This window comes from Pristiophorus japonicus, chromosome 8 (genome assembly GCF_044704955.1).
Source record: "Pristiophorus japonicus isolate sPriJap1 chromosome 8, sPriJap1.hap1, whole genome shotgun sequence".
Taxonomy (NCBI): domain Eukaryota; kingdom Metazoa; phylum Chordata; class Chondrichthyes; family Pristiophoridae; genus Pristiophorus; species Pristiophorus japonicus.
This window is the reverse complement of record NC_091984.1, coordinates 205,420,018-205,438,382: the sequence shown is the minus strand read 5'-3', so window position 1 is coordinate 205,438,382 and position 18,365 is coordinate 205,420,018. Positions and strand designations below refer to the sequence as shown.

Here is an 18,365-nt window from a genome sequence, read left to right as displayed (position 1 = left end):
GTGGTGGTCAGCCTTTTATACTGCCTCTTGCAGGTACTTTCAGGTTTCCCACCACAGCGCCCTCTGTGGTGTACCATTGTGCTTATTATACATTTAAGGTACCAGGACGATACACACATCAATACATAACATCTCAACCCCGCCCCAGTCCCGAAGCCGTTACTGGGGATCACGACCTTGTTTGTCCAACGGAAGGCAGGTAGACATAGAGTGTGCGTTAGTATGGTACATGTTATCTGGTACAGATGTGCGTCAACGGGTTGCGGGTACACTGAGCAGTTACATTAAATAGTTATTGACTGGTAACGGACCCCTGATTTCCTTATTAGCTCTTATCATTAATTGTACTTCATATCCATTACTTTACACAAACACAGTGACCATTCAGCATTAAAATATTAATTCTTATTCTAAATCCGCCATCTCACATTAACATAGCTCATTTTAGACTCGCTCTTGCCTTACAGAAGTCCTTTGTGGGGACCACCACGTGGTAAGGCCCTTTTAAGACTCCCGGGTGCATTTCTTTTTTAAGGCACCATCTTTGATGCAGCAGGATTCCATGAGGCTTCTCCTTGGGTGCCGCCATCTTTGATGCTCTGCTGCTCTGGACACGAGGCTGCCAACATCTTGCTCTCCGCCACTCCAGATGCCCTCCGCCGCCGCAGCCTCCGCTCCCCTCCGCTGCCTCCTGACTTGCCGCCTCTCCTGCGGCCGTCGTCGTCGCTTCTCCGGTGGCCACCGTAGCCGCCTCCCCTGCGGCCGTTGTGGCTTCTCCAGCCGCCGCACTTGCCGCCTCCCCTGCGGCCTCCATGGCCGCCGACCTCCAGCTGCTGCTGCCGCCCGACTCTCCCTCTGCGTGGACCCCTCCGATCCGCCAGCCATCCTGGATCCCTCGCACCCCGCCCGCAGCGCCCCGCCGGCTCACCGCCCCCCCCCTTTAGGCCCCTCTGTGCAGGGCTGCTTGCCTGTGGGGGCTGAGGCTGCAGGATCTCTGTGGCTTGAGGTCCGGGGCTGGGGCTTGCTCTGCTTGCCTGTGGGTGGATTGAGGCTGCAGCTCCAGCTCGGTCGGCGCTGCTCTCTGGGAACCCGGGGCACGGCAGCACCCCGGGGATCAGCAGCCTGTGGAGTGGTGAAGTCTTCCCAGCTCCCACAGACCGTCCTCATCCACCTCCGGCCGAGGAGTGTCGGCCCATCGCCTACAACGACCCACAAAAGGTAAACCGTGCATCTCGTCCTCGTGGGATACCTGCACCTCCGCTCTGCCAAGAACAGGTATAGTTCCCTGGTGTAGGTACGCAGCTTCGCCGTTACTGGGACCAGCTTGGGTCGTGTAGCTGCGTTAATCCACAGTTTATCAAAAGTTCTCCAACTCATCAACGACGGCCCTGAGCCCGTGTCCACTTCCATACTCACAGGGACTCCGTTGATTTTTACTTCCATTATCACTGAAGGCGAATCGTCGGTGCACGTATACAGTCCCAACACCTCATCTTCTTCTGCCTGCTCCTCACTGCACCGGTGAGCCCCATGGCTTCCTCCGCAGCGCCAGCATGGTGCTGCTTGATTGGCCCCCCTCAGCGGACTCTGAGTTCCAGGATCCCGAGGTCCGTGCTCTCTGCCGCGGGAAGAGCCACGTTCTGCAGTTTTGTCCGTGGTGGGCGCTGTGTGGATTTTTTGCTTGGTGCTGCAAGTCGAGGTCATATATGCCCGGCTGAAGGTGATGGCCTTTGTAAGAGTGACTGTGGGTTCCGTGGCTAGCAGCTTGTCAAGGAGGCCCTCGTGGCCAATCCCCATAACGCAAACGTCCCGCAACGCCTCGTCAAGGTGTGCGCCAAAATCACACGGCGCCGCGAGTCTCCTGAGGTCTGCAGCGTATTTGGTGACATCCTGGCCCTCAGGTCTGCAGTGACGGTAAAATTTGTATCTGGCCGTGAGGATGCTCTCCTTCAGTTTCAACTGGTCACGAATGAGTGTGATCAGCTCCTCATATGACTTGTCCCTGGCACTCCCGGGTGCCAGCAAATCCCTGACGAGACAGTAAACCTCATCTCCACAACTGGAAAGCAATATCGCCTTACGCTTATCTCTCATTGCCTCCGTGTCCTCCGTCAGGTCGTTTGCTGTGAAGTAGTACTCTAGCCTTTCCGTAAAGGCCTCCCAATCATTGCCCATGGTAAAATCCTTTAGTGAGCCCAGAGTAGCCATGGTTGCATGGAGTTCGTCCGCTTCCTTGTTGCCAATGTGGTGTATACAGCACACAAATCACTGACTCCATACGGTCTGGCGTTAATCTAACTGCTGTGACCTTCGTCCTTTATTGAACAGCCTCAGAGTGACTCTCAGGTGTGGTGGTCAGCCTTTTATACTGCCTCTTGCAGGTACTTTCAGGTTTCCCACCACAGCGCCCTCTGTGGTGTACCATTGTGCTTATTATACATTTAAGGTCCCAGGACGATACACACATCAATATATAACATCTCAACCCCGCCCCAGTCCTGAAGCCGTTGCCAGGAATCTCGAACTTGTTTGTCCAACGGAAGGCAGGTAGGCATAGAGTGTGTGTTAGTATGGTACTTGTTATCTGGTACAGATGTGCGTCAACGGGTTGCGGGTACACTGAGCAGTTACATTAAATAGTTATTGACTGGTAACGGATCCCTGATTTCCTTATTAGCTCTTATCATTAATTGTATTTCATATCCATTATTTTAGTCAAACACAGTGACCATTCAGCATTAAAATATTAATTCTTATTCGAAATCCGCCATCTCACATTAACATAGCTCATTTTAGACTCGCTCTTGCCTTACAGAAGTCCTTTGTGGGGACCACCACGTGGTAAGGCCCTTTTAAGACTCCCGGGTGCATTTCCTTTTTAAGGCACCATCTTTGATGCAGCAGGATTCCATGAGGCTTCTCCTTGGGTGCCGCCATCTTTGATGCTCTGCTGCTCTGGACACGAGGCCGCCGCCATCTTGCTCTCGGCCGCTTCTGATGCCCTCCGCCGCCGCAGCCTCCGCTCCCCTCCGCTGCCATCTGACTTGCCGCCTCTCCTGCGGCCGTCGTCGTCGCTTCTCCGGCGGCCACCGTAGCCGCCTCCCCTGCGGCCGTCGTGGCCTCTCCAGCCGCCGCACTTGCTGCCTCCCCTGCAGCCTCCGTGGCTGCCGACCTCCAGCTGCTGCCGCCGCCCGACTCTCCCTCTGTGTGGGCCCCTCCGATCCGCAGGCCATCCTGGATCCCTCGCACCCCGCCCGCAGCGCCCCGCCGGCTCAGCCCCCCCCACCCCCCCCCTCTAGGCCCCTCTGTGCAGGGCTGCTTGCCTGTGGGGGCTGAGGCTGCAGGATCTCTGTGGCTTGAGGTCCGGGGCTGGGGCTTGCTCTGCTTGCCTGTGGGTGGATTGAGGCTGCAGCTCCAGCTCGGTCGGCGCTGCTCTCTGGGAACCCGGGGCACGGCAGCACCCCGGGGAGCAGCAGCCTGTGGAGTGGTGAAGTCTTCCCAGCTCCCGTGGACCGTCCCCATCCACCTCCGGCCAAGGAGTGTCGGCCCATCGCCTGCAACGACCCACAAAGGTAAACCGTGCATCTCGTCCCCGTGGGATACCTGCACCTCCGCTCTGCCAAGAACAGGTATTAGTTCCCTGGTGTAGGTACGCAGCTTCGCCGTGACCGGGACCAGCTTGGGTTGTGCAGCTGGGTTAATCCACAGTTTATCAAAAGTTCTCCGACTCATCAACGACGGACCCGAGCCCGTGTCCACTTCCATACTCACCGGGACTCCGTTGATTTTTACTTCCATTATCACTGGGGGCGAATCGTCGGTGCACGTATACAGTCCCAACACCTCATCTTCTTCTGCCTGCTCCTCGCTGAACAGTAGATCATCCCTCATCTCCTCAGCCACATGGTGAGTCCGATTTCTTTTACACATACGCTGAAGGTGGCCTTTCGTGTGGCAGGTATTGCACATGTACTCCGCAAACCTGCACCGGTGAGCCCCACGGCTTCCTCCATAGCGCCAGCATGGTGCTGCTTGATTGGCCCCCCTCAGCGGACTCTGAGTTCCAGGACCCCGAAGTCCGCGCTATCTGCCCCGGGCAGAGCCACGTTCTGCAGTTTTATCCGTGGTGGGCGCTATCCTGTGGACAGTGCCTGCCGGGTTCGAGACTGTGTGGATTATTTGCTTGGTGCTGCAAGTCGAGGTCATAAATGCCCGGCTGAAGGTGATGGCCTTTGTCAGAGTGACTGTGGGTTCCGTGGCTAGCAGCTTGTCAAGGTGGCCCTCGTGGCCAATCCCCATAACACAAACGTCCCGCAACGCCTCGTCAAGGTGTGCGCCAAAATCACACGGCGCCGCGAGTCTCCTGAGGTCTGCAGCGTATTTGGTGACATCCTGGCCCTCAGGTCTGCAGTGACGGTAAAATTTGTATCTGGCCGTGAGGATGCTCTCCTTCGGTTTCAACTGGTCACGAATGAGTTCAGTCAGCTCCTCGTATGACTTGTCGCTGGCGCTCCCAGGTGCCAGCAAATCCCTGACGAGACAGTAAACCTCATCTCCACAACTGGAAAGCAATATCATCTTACGCTTATCTCTCATTGCCTCCGTGTCCTCCGTCAGGTCGTTTGCTGTGAAGTAGTACTCGAGCTTTTCCGTAAAGGCCTCCCAATCATTGCCCATAGTAAAATCCTTTAGTGAGCCCAGAGTAGCCATGGTTGCATGGAGTTCGTCCACTTCCTTGTCGCCAATGTGGTGTATGCAGCACACAAATCACTGACTCCACACGGTCTGGTGTTAATCTAACTGCTGTGACATTCGTCCTTTATTGAACAGCCTCAGAGTGACTCTCAGGTGTGGTGGTCAGCCTTTTATACTGCCTCTTGCAGGTACTTTCAGGTTTCCCACCACAGCGCCCTCTGTGGTGTACCATTGTGCTTATTATACATTTAAGGTACCAGGACGATACACACATCAATACATAACACCACGTGTCCGCTCATTCCATAAACCTGTCTATGTCCTCTTGAAGTCTATCACTATCCTCCTCACTGTTCACTGTACTTCCAAATTTTGTGTCATCTGCATGGTATTCATTGTATTGCAACTTGAAGTGATAGGTTGAGGGAACCCTCCCAGGGTTTGAACTGAGGACATCATGTTCAATGATCTGAGCTACCTGGTGCTCCCTAAATATAGACACTAAATACATGGATTGTCTTGCTGCCAAATATTCACCTTCAAGGTTGGGACTTAGTTGGAAACACAGAAAAGTGAAAGACTCATTTTCTTAGTGCTTTAGAACAGGTCTTAAGTGCAGAAGCACTTCTGTAAAACATATTTATGGTACTCAAAGGGGAAGGAGAAATAGACGTGAAGTTATCATGTCTATGAGATTCCTTTTACCCAGTAATATGGTATCACGGTCAGAATATAACACAAATCTGTTGTATCAACTACCTTTCAGCTGAAGGGGAGATAAAAGTTTTCACATCAACAATTACATCAATGTTCACTGGGTGATTGCGACCTTCTGTCTCTAAAAGAAGGTGCTTTTGATTTTTTTCCCCCCTAAAACTTATCTTTGGTTGGCAGCTGCAGGTACTGCATTGGGTGTTGGTTGTATTGGGCACCAGGTGAAGGGTGATGATAACGGGTAGGATTTTTAAAACGTTTCTTGTAAAGCATTTTCAGATGCAGTAATACAGTTTTTGTAAAGAGCTGTGATCTGTTAGAGATTAAATAAAGCCAGTAATGAGGTTTATAAACCAAAAAATAGCAACTCATGATTTCTTACCAAATCTCATGATTTTTAAGAGATTGTCTCTGATTTATGAGAAGGTGTGGTTGGCATTACTGCACCATATTATTGCCCCCTGTTCCTTTGTTTTATTGTGCATTGCAGTAAAGACCATCTTTTTACACTCGAGTTATTCCCTGGCCATTTATATCCTCCCTCAATTTAGTCTGTCCCATGCTGTCTTTTCCTGTTTTATTTATATTTAAGCATGTTTCATTTATTGTAGATCCCTCCCCCCATCTTACTAGTTCAAAGTCTTTGCGACCTCCCTATTTACCCTTTCTGCTAGGACACTGGTCCCATTCCGGTTCAGTTGGAGCCTGTCCCATCAGTTCAGCTCCTTCCTAACCCAGTACTCGTGCCAGTGCCCCATGAAAAGGAGCCCTTTGCATACTAGCCCTTTAGCCACGTGTTATCTTGCCTGATTTGTCTGTCTATAAACCAATCCAGAGTTTATTACCCTCGAGGTCCTGCTTTTTAATTAGTTCCTAACTCCCAATGCTCCCTTAGCAGGACCTCCTCCCTGTTCCTATTTATGTCAGTTATTCGAACATGGACCACGACAACTGGATTTATCCCCTCCCTTTCCAAATTCCTCTCCAGCTGCCTTAAGATATCTCTTACCCTAGCACCGGGCAGCATTTAATGTGCCACTGGATTTTAAAAGGGCCACATTACAGCAAAATTCTAAAGGGGCAAAGTGTGTTAGAAAGACAAGCCTGAAGGCTCTGTGCCTCAATGCGAGGAGTATTTGGAATAAGGTGGACGAATTAACTGCGCAGATGGCGGTTAACAAGTATGATGTCATTGGCATCACGGAGACATGGCTCCAGGGTGACCAAGGCTGGGAACTTAACATCCAGGGGTATTCAACATTTAGGAAGGACAGACAGAAAGGAAAAGGAGGCGGGGTGGCATTGCTGGTTAAAGAGGAAATTAATGCAATAGTAAGAAAGGACATTAGCTTGGATGATGTGGAATCGGTATGGGTGGAGCTACGGAATACCAAAGGGCAGAAAACGCTAGTGGGAGTTGTGTACAGACCACCAAACAGTAGTAGTGAGGTTGGGGACAGCATCAAACAAGAAATTAGGGATGCATACAATAAAGATACAGCAGTTATCATGGGTGACTTTAATCTACATGTTGATTAAAGTGTGGGAAATTGCACTCCGCTTCCATTGAGGGGTGGTAAGGCCAATTCTGCAGGACTTCCACGCTGGGGGCTAAAATTCCCTGCCCCAGAAGGTTACCACCCCCAAGATGGGAGCCTGTGCGGGGAGGCAGAGGGAAGGTGAGGGGAGACAGGGGCGGGGGATGGAGGGGAGAGTGGTGGAGGTGGGGGGCGGAGAAACCCAGGGCGGGGGACAGGAGGGGCCACATTGCAGCGAAGGTTTGGGGGGGCGAAGTGTGTTGGAGGGGCGGGCCTGGGGGCTCTGTGCCTTGGTGCGGGAAGTGTTCAGAGTGGAGTGGATGGGTTGACTGCGGAGCTGGCGGTTGGTGGATATGGTGTGGTTGGCGTCGCGGGGGCGTGGCTCCGGGGTGGCCGGGGTTGGGGGCTCGACATCCAGGGGTGTTCGGCATTTGGGAAGGATTCTGACGGGACGGGGCGGGTTGGGTGCGGGGGGAGTGTTCCCGGTGTTGGGTGGGTCCGGAGCCGGGGGGGTGGCACGCTCTTGGGATGGGGGGGTGGGCTGTTTGGGGCTGGGATTGGGAGAGACTTCTTCACTCGAAGTTGTTGGCCTGTGGGGTTCCCTGCCACGGAGAGTTGTTGATGCCAGTTCATTGGATGTGTTCAGGAGGGAGTTGGATGTGGTCCTTGCGGTCGGGGGGGTGTGGAGGTGGCGTGGGGGGTAGGTGCTGGGGTGGGTGATCAGCCATGATCTTGTTGAATGGCGGTGCAGGCTTGAAGGGCCGAATGGCCTACTCCTGCACCTATTTTCTATGTTTCTATGATTGGGCTAACCAAACTGGTTGCAATGCGGTGGAGGAGGATTTCCTGGAGTGTATTAGGAATGGTTTTCTAGACCAATATGTCGAGGAACCAACTAGGGAGCTGGCCATCCTCGACTGGGTGATGTGTAATGAGAAAGGATCAATTAGCAATCTTGTTGTGTGAGGTCCCTTGGGGAAGAGTGACCATAACATGGTAGAATTCTTTATTAAGATGGAGAGTGACACAGTTAATTCAGAAACTAGGGTCCTGAACTTAAGGAAAGGTAACTTCGATGGTGTGAGGCGTGAATTGGCTAGAATAGACTGGCAAATGATACTTAAAGGGTTGATGGTGGATAGGCAATGGCAAACATTTAAAGATCACATGGATGAACTTCAACAATTGTACATCCCTGTCTGGAGTAAAAATAAAACGGGGAAGGTGGCTCAACCGTGGCTAACAAGGGAAATTAAGGACAGTGTTAAATCCAAGGAAGAGGCATATAAATTGGCCAGAAAAAGCAGCAAACCCGAGGACTGGGAGAAATTTAGAAGTTAGCAGAGGAGGACAAAGGGTTTAATTAAGAGGGGGAAAATAAAGTACGAGAAGAAGCTTGCCGGGAACATAAAAACTGACTGCAAAAGCTTCTATAGATATGTGAAGAGAAAAAGATTAGTGAAGACAAAAATAAGTCTCTTGCAGTCGGATTCAGGTGAATTTATAATGGGGAACAAAGAAATGGCAGACCAATTGAACAAATACTTTGGTTCTGTCTTCATGAAGGAAGACACAAATAACCTTCCAGAAGTACTGGGGACCGAGGGTCTAGTGAGAAGGAGAAACTGAAGGATATCCTTATTAGGCGGGAAATTGTGTTAGGGAAATTGATGGGATTGAAGGCCGATAAATCCCCGGGGCCTGATAGTCTGCATCCCAGAGTACTTAAGTAAGAGGCCCTAGAAATAGTGGATGCATTGGTGATCATTTTCCAACAGTCTATCGACTCTGGATCAGTTCCTATGGACTGGAGAGTAGCTAACGTAACACCATGTTTTAAAAAGGGAGGGAGAGAGAAAGCAGGTAATTATAGACCGGTTAGCCTGGGGAAAATGTTGGAATCAATTATTAAGGATGAAATAGCAGCGCATTTGGAAAGCAGTGACAGGATCGGTCCAAGTCAGCATGGATTTATGAAGGGGAAATCATGCTTGACAAATCTTCTGGAATTTTTTGAGGATGTAACTAGTAGAGTGGACAAGGGAGAACAAGACGATGTGGGGTATTTGGACTTTCAAAAGGCTTTTGACAAGGTCCCACACAAGAGATTGGTGTGCAAAATCAAAGCACATGGTATTGGAGGTAATATACTGATGTGGATAGAGAACTGGTTGGCAGACAGGAAGCAGAGAGTCAGGATAAACGGGTCCTTTTCAGAATGGCAGACAGTGACTAGTGGAGTGCCGCAGGGCTCAGTGCTGGGACCCCAGCTCTTTACATTATACATCAATGATTTAGATGAAGGAATTGAATGTAATATCTCCAAGTTTGCAGATGACACTAAGCTGGGTGGAATTGTGAGCTGTGAAGAGGACGCTAAGAGGCTGCAGGGTGACTTGGACAGGTTAGTTGAGTGGGCAAATGCATGGCAGATGCAGTATAATGTGGATAAATGTGAGGTTATCCACTTTGGGGGCAAAAACGCGAGACAGAATATTATCTGAATGGCGGCAGATTAGGAAAAGGGGAGATGCAACGAGACCTGGGTGTCATGGTTAATCAGTCATTGAAAATTGGCGTACAGGTACAGCAGGCGGTGAAGAAGGCAAATGGTATGTTGACCTTCATAGCAAGGGGATTTGAGTATCGGAGCGGGGAGGTCTTACTGCAGTTGTACAGGGCCTTGGTGAGGCCTCACCTGGAATATTGTGTTCAGTTTTGGTCTCCTAATCTGAGGAAGGACATTCATGCTATTGTGGGAGTGCAGCGACACCAGACTGATTCCCGGGATGGCTGAACTGACATATGAGGAAAGACTGAATCAACTGGGCCTTTATACATTGGAGTTTAGAAGGATGAGAGGGGATCTCATGGAAACATATAAGATTCTGACGGGATGGGACAGGTTCGATGCGGGTAGAATGTTTCCGATGTTGGTGAAGTCCAGACCCAGGGGACACAGTCTTAGGATAAGGGGTAGGCCATTTTGGACTGAGCTTAGGAGAATCTTCTTCACTCAGAGGGTTGTTAACCTGTGGAATTCCCTGCCGCAGAGAGTTATTGATGCCAGTTCATTGGATATATTCAAGAGGGAGTTAGATATGGCCTTACTGCTAAGGGGATCAAGGGGTATGGAGAGAAAGCAAGAAAGGGGTACTGAGGGAATGATCAGCCATGATCTTATTGAATGGTGGTGCAGGCTCGAAGGGCTGAATGGCCTACTCCTGCACCTATTTTCTATGTTTCTAAGTTTCTAAAATGAAGCCTAAAGGTGGCCTGATAAATGTCAAAGGTCTGTTTTTTAAAATAAAAGTCTTCTCTGTGTGTTATGACATGTTAGACATGAATTCATAGAATGATAGAAATTTACAGCACAGAAGGAGGCCATTCGACCCACAATGTCCGTGCTGGCTGAAAAAAAGCTATTCAGCCTAATCCCACTTTCCAGCTCTTCATCTGTGGCCTTGTCGGTTACAGCACTTCAAGTGCACATCCAAGTACTTTTTAAGTGTGATGAGCGTTTCTGCCTCTACCACCCTATCAGGCAGTGCGTTCCAGACCCTCACCACCCTCTGGGTGAAAAAAGTTCTCAACTCCCCTCTAATCCTTCTACCAATTACTTTAAATCTATGCCCCCTGGTTATTGACCTCTTTGTTAGGGGAAATAGGCCCTTCCTATCCATTCTATCTAGGTCCCTCATACCCTGATAAAGTGCAACATCCCCACTGACACCTGGGAGTCCCTGGCCCAAGACCGCCCTAAGTGGAGGAAGTGCATCCGGGAGGGCGCTGAGCACCTCGCGTCTCAACGCCGAGAGCATGCAGAAATCAAGTGCATGCAGCGGAAAGAGCGTGTAGCAAACCCCTTCCCTCATCGACTATCTGTCCCACCTGTGACAGAGTCTGTGGCTCTCGTATTGGACTGTTCAGCCACCAAATAACTCTCTTCAGGAGTGGAAGCAAGTCTTCCTCGATTCCGAGGGACTGCCTATGAAGATGATGATGATGATGATGAATTTTATACACTTCAATCAAGTCTCCCCTCAGCTGCCTCTGTTCCAAAGAAAACAATCCCAGCCTATCCAATCATTCCTCATAGCTAAAATTCTCTAGTCCTGGCAACATTCTTGTAAATCTCCTCTGTACCCTCTCTGGTGCCATCACATTTTTCCTGTAATGTGATGACCAGAAGTGTACACAATACTCTTCCTTTGGCCTGACTAGTGTTTTATACAGTTCTAATTGTTAAAGTTTCAATGAATTTTCACCAACAACAGGTATCAGCATTCAAGCCTCTTGTGCTGCCAGTAACGTGCCCCGTGCCCCGTGCCCCGTGCCCTGCCTCAGTGGAATAAAACAGTCACCATGCAGGAGAGGGACCCAGCAGCTGCTGCAGTGGATTTGGCTGACGTCACGGCGGCTTCCCAGCAGTCCCGGCGCAGCGCTTGTAGTGCCGAGCGGACTGGACAATGTCACTGCAGCGGTGCCAGGCTGAATGGAAAGAGTTGGATAAAGAATTCAAACAGTTGCAGGTAAATGGCAGCGTCTGTCCCGACGGTGGAGGGGAGGGGAGGGGGGGGGAGATGCGATTTTTTTTCGGGCGGGGGTGCTTGTTTCGTCGGTGCTTTTGAATTTGGGTTTAGTTTTATGAGGCAGCTCCTAAGTATTCGTGTCACATTGGGGTTGGGGGCCCCTTTGTCTCTGTTTCTGCCTCTGTGTTGGAATAAGGCCCCAGACTTCAGGTAGCAGATTTCAGCAAGGTCTAGACTGGAAGGCTCTTGTTGATAAGATAACCGTTTGGATTTTTAAAAATGTCGCTTTTGTACAATACTGATACAAATCTGTGCGTGTTCTATTTAGCCCATGTACTGTGCTGGAGAAGAGTGCTTAATGTGGTCGTTGATTTTTGCCGAGATGATTGAACCGCATTTAATGCAGTGCCACTATATATACACGCCAATGTAGATTAAAATTTAAGGGCATCAATGAAGTGTAGAAAGATAGGCAGTTGAATCTGTGGCCATTTCATTGTCTCTCCGGATACGGCGCTGTCAGCAACACTAAATTAATATTTTTTAAAGTCTAGGTTGTGATTACAGCCTTTATAATTGGTTGACAATCGTTGTTGAGGAAATATTGAATCCTGGCGTTTGGGTGCAATGTCGTACAGTGAGCATGGTTTTAAATCTGAATATTATTGGTGGCCATTAAGAGGCTAAATGTAAACTATAAAACAGGTTATTTAATAGAGGAAGTTTGCTGAAATTGTGTATACGTTTTTGGTGGTAGAGTCTTTTCAGGTTTGATGCAGAATTTGCCTGCTTGTTAATTCGGGTCTAAAATGGACTTGGGGTTTTGAAAACGAGCACCAAAATATCCTGACAAACGTGCAGCACATCAAAACGCAGTTAAATCATGTTCCATGAGAGTAATATTGAGGTTTCCGTGGCAGTACAATTGTAATGTTCTACCATGAGATCATATAACCTTGCAAGATGCTGTTTTGCAAGTAAAATTCATGAAAGCACAAAGATCAATCTTGGTGGATAAATGTAGCAAAGATGTATTTTCAGCCACAGAGACCAGAAAGTCCAGGTTTGATCCCTGGCCTGTGGTAAGTTAACTGTTCTCTGCTAGGGCAGTGATTGGAGCGCTACAATTGATCCTTCGAGAGGAAAAATCAGCCGGCGTTCCCACTCTTAATTATTATCCATTGACTCCAAGGAAAAGTGTACATGTACATTGACTCCAAGGAAAAGAGTCAGTTTTGCTACCCAACACGATCAACTGCCCTGTTGGACTCATTTACTGAAGCAGGACCAGAGTGTTTGTGGAACTATGCTACAGCAACAGTCAGCTCCCTCAGGAGAGGAGAAATTTGGAAAACAAAAAAAAAACTACTGGATATTCAATTGAAAAGATTCCATTTGTTTGCACATCATTGAATTTCACATTATGTACATGAACAGAATATTTGCTGAGAATGTTCTGTAAAAGTTACAGATTAATGAATGAACTAAACTAACTACTGTAAATGTGCTATTATGGACACTTGCTTTCAAATGTGGCATTTGTACAGAGTAAGGTAATATGAAAGTGGTTCCAGATATTTATTTTATTGTACATCCAAAGTACATTTCAGATCAGGCTCGTGTGATACTGGATATATCATATAGAAAGTTGCAAAACTTGTGCTCCTGACTTGATCTGATCCCTATTCAATGGTTCAAGTATTTTTATCAATTGAGAGATACCTTTGAGAGGACATAATCCAAAGTCCATAGGTACTAACATTTTACAATAAGGAATCTTCCTTGTAATCTATGACTGCTGGTGACATTTTAACTATCCCTGAATGAAGTTGTCATCTTTCTGCATTTGATCATCCCAAGCATGCCTCCTCAAAGCCTCAAAGTTGTCTCGTGTGTTTGAAAATGTATTTCATTCCAACAATATTTAAAACCTTTCCTGGACATCATATGGTATTTGAATGTTTTGCAAGGATCATTTAACATCATAAATATTTCTTCATAAGTGTATTAAAGGGCTGATGTAACCTGTAATCGCAGATACTCAGAAGAACACCACTAATTTCCCCTAGATCCTAGTCAATAATGCTGCACATTATTGATTTGATAAGTTCAAATGTCAACAAACTACAGGTATTTTGTGATGCAGCGTGTCATGTTTGTAACCTTCACATAAATGTAACCTTTATGTAACTACACTGTATACACCTGAGAAATGCACACCTTGACCACAGGGGGTGAACTTGTGGGAGACAAAACTCACCTGATCAGCCAGGTATATAAAGGGAGGTCCCATGCAGGGTCATTACTCCTTGGTCCTGTGAATAAAGGTACAGGTCACAGAGTGACCTTGTCTCCAGTATGTGCCTCATGTTGATTTGCTGTAGTGTGTAAAGACACCACATTTGGCGACGAAAAACGGGAATCAACGATGCACGAGAATGGCCACCGGTAGCACGGAGGAACGGTACTGTGTTGGTGAGGACTGGGACGATTTCGTTGAGAGGCTCCAGCAGAGCTTTGTCACGAAGGACTGGCTGGGAGCGGCAGCGGCTGACAAGCGAAGGGCGCATCTACTGACCAGCTGTGGACCTAAGACGTACGCGCTGATGAAAGACCTGCTCGCACCCGATAAGAACATAAGAATTAGAAACAGGAGTAGGCCATCTAGCCCCTCGAGCCTGCTTCGCTATTCAATAAGATCATGGCTGATCTGACCGTGGACTCAGTTCCACTTACCCGCCCTCACCCCGTAACCCTAAATTCCCTTATTGGTTAAAAATCTATCTGTCTGTGACTTGAATACATTCAATGAGCTAGCCTCAACTGCTTCCTTGGGCAGAGAATTCCACAGATTCACAACCCTCTGGGAGAAGAAATTCCTTCTCAGCTCGGTTTTAAATTGGCTCCCCTGTATTTTGAGGCTGTGCCTCCTAGTTCTAGTCTCCCCTACCAGTGGAAACAACCTCTCTGCCTCTAACTTGTCTATCCCTTTCATGATTTTAAATGTTTCTATAAGATCACCCCTCATCCTTCTGAACTCCAACGAGTAAAGACCCAGATTGAGTAGACTATCATCATAAGGTAACCCCCTCATCTCCGGAATCAGCCTAGTGAATCGTCTCTGTACCCCCTCCAAAGCCAGTATATCCTTCCTTAAGTAAGGTGATCAAAACTGCACGCAGTACTCCAGGTGCGGCCTTACCAATACCCTATACAGTTGCAGAAGGACCTCCCTGCTTTTGTATTCCATCCCTCTCGCAATGAAGGCCAACATTCCATTCGCCTTCCTGATTAACTGCTGCACCTGCAAACTAACTTTTTGGGATCCATGAAAAAGAGTTTCATGCACAAGGACCCCCAGGTCCCTCTGCACCTCAGCATGTTGTAATTTCTCCCCATTCAAATAATATTCCCTTTTTACTGTGTTTTTGTCCCAAGGTGGATGACCTCACACTTTCCGACATTGTATTCCGTCTGCCAAACCTTAGCTCATTCGCTTAACCTATCCAAATCTCTTTGCAGCCTCTCTGTGTCCTCTACACAACCTGCATTCCCACTAATCTTAGTGTCATCTGCAATAAGAACATAAGAATTAGGAACAGGAGAAGCTGGCGGACAAGACCTTCGAGGAGCTCAGCAAACTGATCGGTGAGCACCTCAAACCAGCGAGTAGTATACATGCCCTGACACCGATTCTATACACACCGACGTTGGGAAGGGCAGAGCATACCGGACTTCGTTGCGGACCTTCGCCGCTTGGCCAGCCTCTACGTTCACAGACGCCTGCAGGGGGGGGATGTTACGGGATTTCTTCATTGAGGGCATTGGTCATGCTGGGATTTTTTGGAAGCTAATTGAGACCAAGGACTTGACCTTGGAAGCAGCGGCATTGATGGCTCAAACCTTCATGGCGGGGGAAGAGGAAACCAAGATCATATACGCGCGCAACTCTGCTCCCAACGTGGCGATGGAACAGGGAGTTAACATGGTAAACGTGACTCAGAACCCCGCAGGCAGGCAAGGGCAATTCGACACTAACTAGGCAGTAACAGACTGTAGGGTGGGTCCTCAACAGAGAAAATGGCAGGTTGAACAGACATTGACACCCACAAACAGAGTGCTCAAGAATAATCAGAGAGGAATGCCTGGTAACAGCTCTTGTGAACAACAATCTCAGCTCATGCTGGAGGTGCGGGGACAAACATGCTGCGAAGACCTGCCGGTTTCAACAATTCATCTGCAGAAATTGTAACTTGAGTGGACATTGAGCCAGGATGTGCAGGAAGCTCGCAGCGAGGCTGGTTTACGAAGTGGATGAACCATAAGAGGGGTCTGCAAGGCAGGGGTATGCCTGGGACACAGCAATGGACGCTGAAGTTCAGCGGGTCCAGGTGGCAAACATCCACAGCTCACACACAAAAACGCCACCTATGATGATGAGAGTACTGTTAGACGGCATCCCGGTACGCGTGGAGCTGGACACAGGAGCCAGCCAGTCACTTATGAGTGTCCAACAATTCGAGGAAACTGTGGCCACTCCGAGCTAGCAGACCCAAACTAGAATGCATTGACATGCAATTACGGACGTACACCAAGGAGATCATCCCAGTGCTAGGCAGTGCAATGTTGGTGGTTACACATAATGGATCTCAGAACCGGCTGCCACACTGGATTGTCCCGGGAAATGGTCCTGCGCTTTTGGGGAGGAGCTGGCTAGCCGAGATTAACTAGAAATGGGGGGGGATGTGCACGCCATTTCATCTGTGGAGCGAAGTTCATGCTCACAGGTCCTACAAAACTTCGAGTCATTATTTCAACCTGGCGTCGTTCAAAGGCACCGAAGTAAGGATATACATCACCCCGGATGCCACACCAGTGCACCACAAAGCCAGAGCTGTGCCGTATGTGATGCGGGAGAAAATTGAGAGTGAGTTGAACAGGTTGCTAAGAGAGGGCATAATTTCGCCCGTTGAATTCAGCAACTGGGCAAGCCCCATCATCACTGTTCTTAAAAACGGATGGCTCGGTCAGGATCTGCAGCGACTACAAGGCCACCGTCAACCGAGTGTTCCTTCAGGACCAATACCCGCTTCCGAGAGCGGAGGATCTTTTTGACACGCTGGCAGGCGGCAAGCTGTTCACCAAGTTGGACCTCACTTCGGCCTACATGACCCAGGAACTGGCCGAAGAATCCAAGCTACTGACCATCACCATGCACAAGGGGCTGTTTGTCTACAACAGATGTCCGTTTAGCATTTGTTCAGCAGCCGCTATCTTTCAGAGGAATATGGAAAGCCTGCTCAAATCCATCCCTGGAACAATCGTATTTCAGGACGACATTCTTATCACGGGTCGAGACACCGAGGAACACCTCCACAACCTGGAGGAGGTGCTACGCCGACTGGACCGGGTAGGCCTGCGACTGAAGAAGTCCAAATGTGTGTTTTTGGCCCCAGAGGTCGAGTTTTTGGGCAGGAGGGTTGCCGCAGACTGGATCCGGCCCACCGAATCCAAAACTGAGGCGATCCGTCGTGCGCCCAGGCCCGGCAACACATCAGAGTTGCGTTCATTTCTGGGACTATTGAACTATTTTGGGAACTTTCTACCGAACGTAAGTACGTTGCTAGAGCCGCTACACGTGCTCCTGCGTAAGGATTGTGATTGGTTTTGGGGGGACTGTCAGGAACGGGCTTTCAATCGGGCGCAGAACCTGCTTTGTTCTAATAAGTTATTGACCCTGTACAACCCCTGTAAGAAATTGGTTTTGACATGGGATGCATCATCCATGGGGTTGGGTGCTTGTTGCAGCAGAGTAATGATGAGGGCCAACTCCAACCTGTGGCTTATGCCTCCAGGTCGCTCTCCCAAGCAGAAAGAGGGTATGGGATGGTTGAAAAGGAAGCACTTGCATCTGTCTATGGGGTGAAAAAGATGCACCAGCACCTTTTTGGCAGAAGGTTCGAGTTAGAAACGGACCACAAGCCGTTAACATCCCTGTTGTCCCACAGCAAAGCTGTCAATGCCAATGCGTCAGCTCGCATACAGCGATGGACTCTCACGCGCTGCGTATGACTACACCATACGGCACCAGCCAGGCACTGAAAATTGCGCTGACGCGCTCGGCAGGCTTCCACTGGCCACCACTGAGGGGGCAGCAGAGCAAAGCGCGGAGATGGTCATGGCTGTCGGTGCCTTTGACAGCGCAGGTTCCCCCATCACAGCCCGCCAGATCAAAATCTGAACAAAGAGAGATCCCCTCCTATCTCTGATTAAGAAATGTGTCCTGACTGGGGATTGGGCGTTCGCACACGGAGCATGCCCTGAAGAGGTCAGACCGTTTCACAGACGGATGGATGAACTCTCCATCCAAGCTGACTGCTTGCTATGGGGCAGCCGGGTAGTCATACCCCAGAGGGGTAGGGAAGAATTCATCAGAGAACTCCACAGCGAGCACCCAGGCATCGTGCTTATGAAGGTCATTGCCCGGTCACATGTATGGTGGCCAGGAATTAATGCAGACCTGGAACACTGTGTTCGCAGGTGCACGACGTGTGCCTAGCTGGGCAATGCCCCCAGGGAGGCCCCACTCAGCCCGTGGCCCTGGCCCACCAAGCCATGGTCACGTATTCACGTAGACTATGTAGGCCCGTTCATGGGAAAAATGTTCCTCATTGTTGTTGATGCGTACTCGAAATGGATCGAATGCATCATATGGAATTTGTGCACGACAGTGGAGAGTCTGCGTGTGGTCTTTGCGACCCACAGCTTGCCGGACATCCTAGTTGGCGACAACGGCCCGTGTTTCACTAGCTATGAATTCCAGGAGTTCATGTCGGGTAATGGCATCAAACATGTCAGGACAGCGCCGTTCAAGCTGGCTTCCAAT

The 18,365-nt window shown here is 49.3% G+C and overlaps 1 protein-coding gene across 3 annotated transcripts in view; it reads left to right on the top strand.

Annotated features, from left to right (window-relative positions):
* The window catches only part of tmem120b (transmembrane protein 120B), an 88,487-nt gene that overhangs the window by 12,037 nt on the left and 58,085 nt on the right, over positions 1-18,365 (top strand). For all 3 annotated transcript variants that reach the window (XR_011594137.1, XM_070887817.1, XM_070887815.1), the window contains exon 2: positions 11,225-11,479. Coding sequence is in view for 2 of the 3 variants with exons in the window: in XM_070887817.1 (XP_070743918.1) it covers positions 11,417-11,479 (63 nt within the window). In the remaining variant the exon portion in view is untranslated. The remainder of the gene's footprint in view (positions 1-11,224; positions 11,480-18,365) is intronic.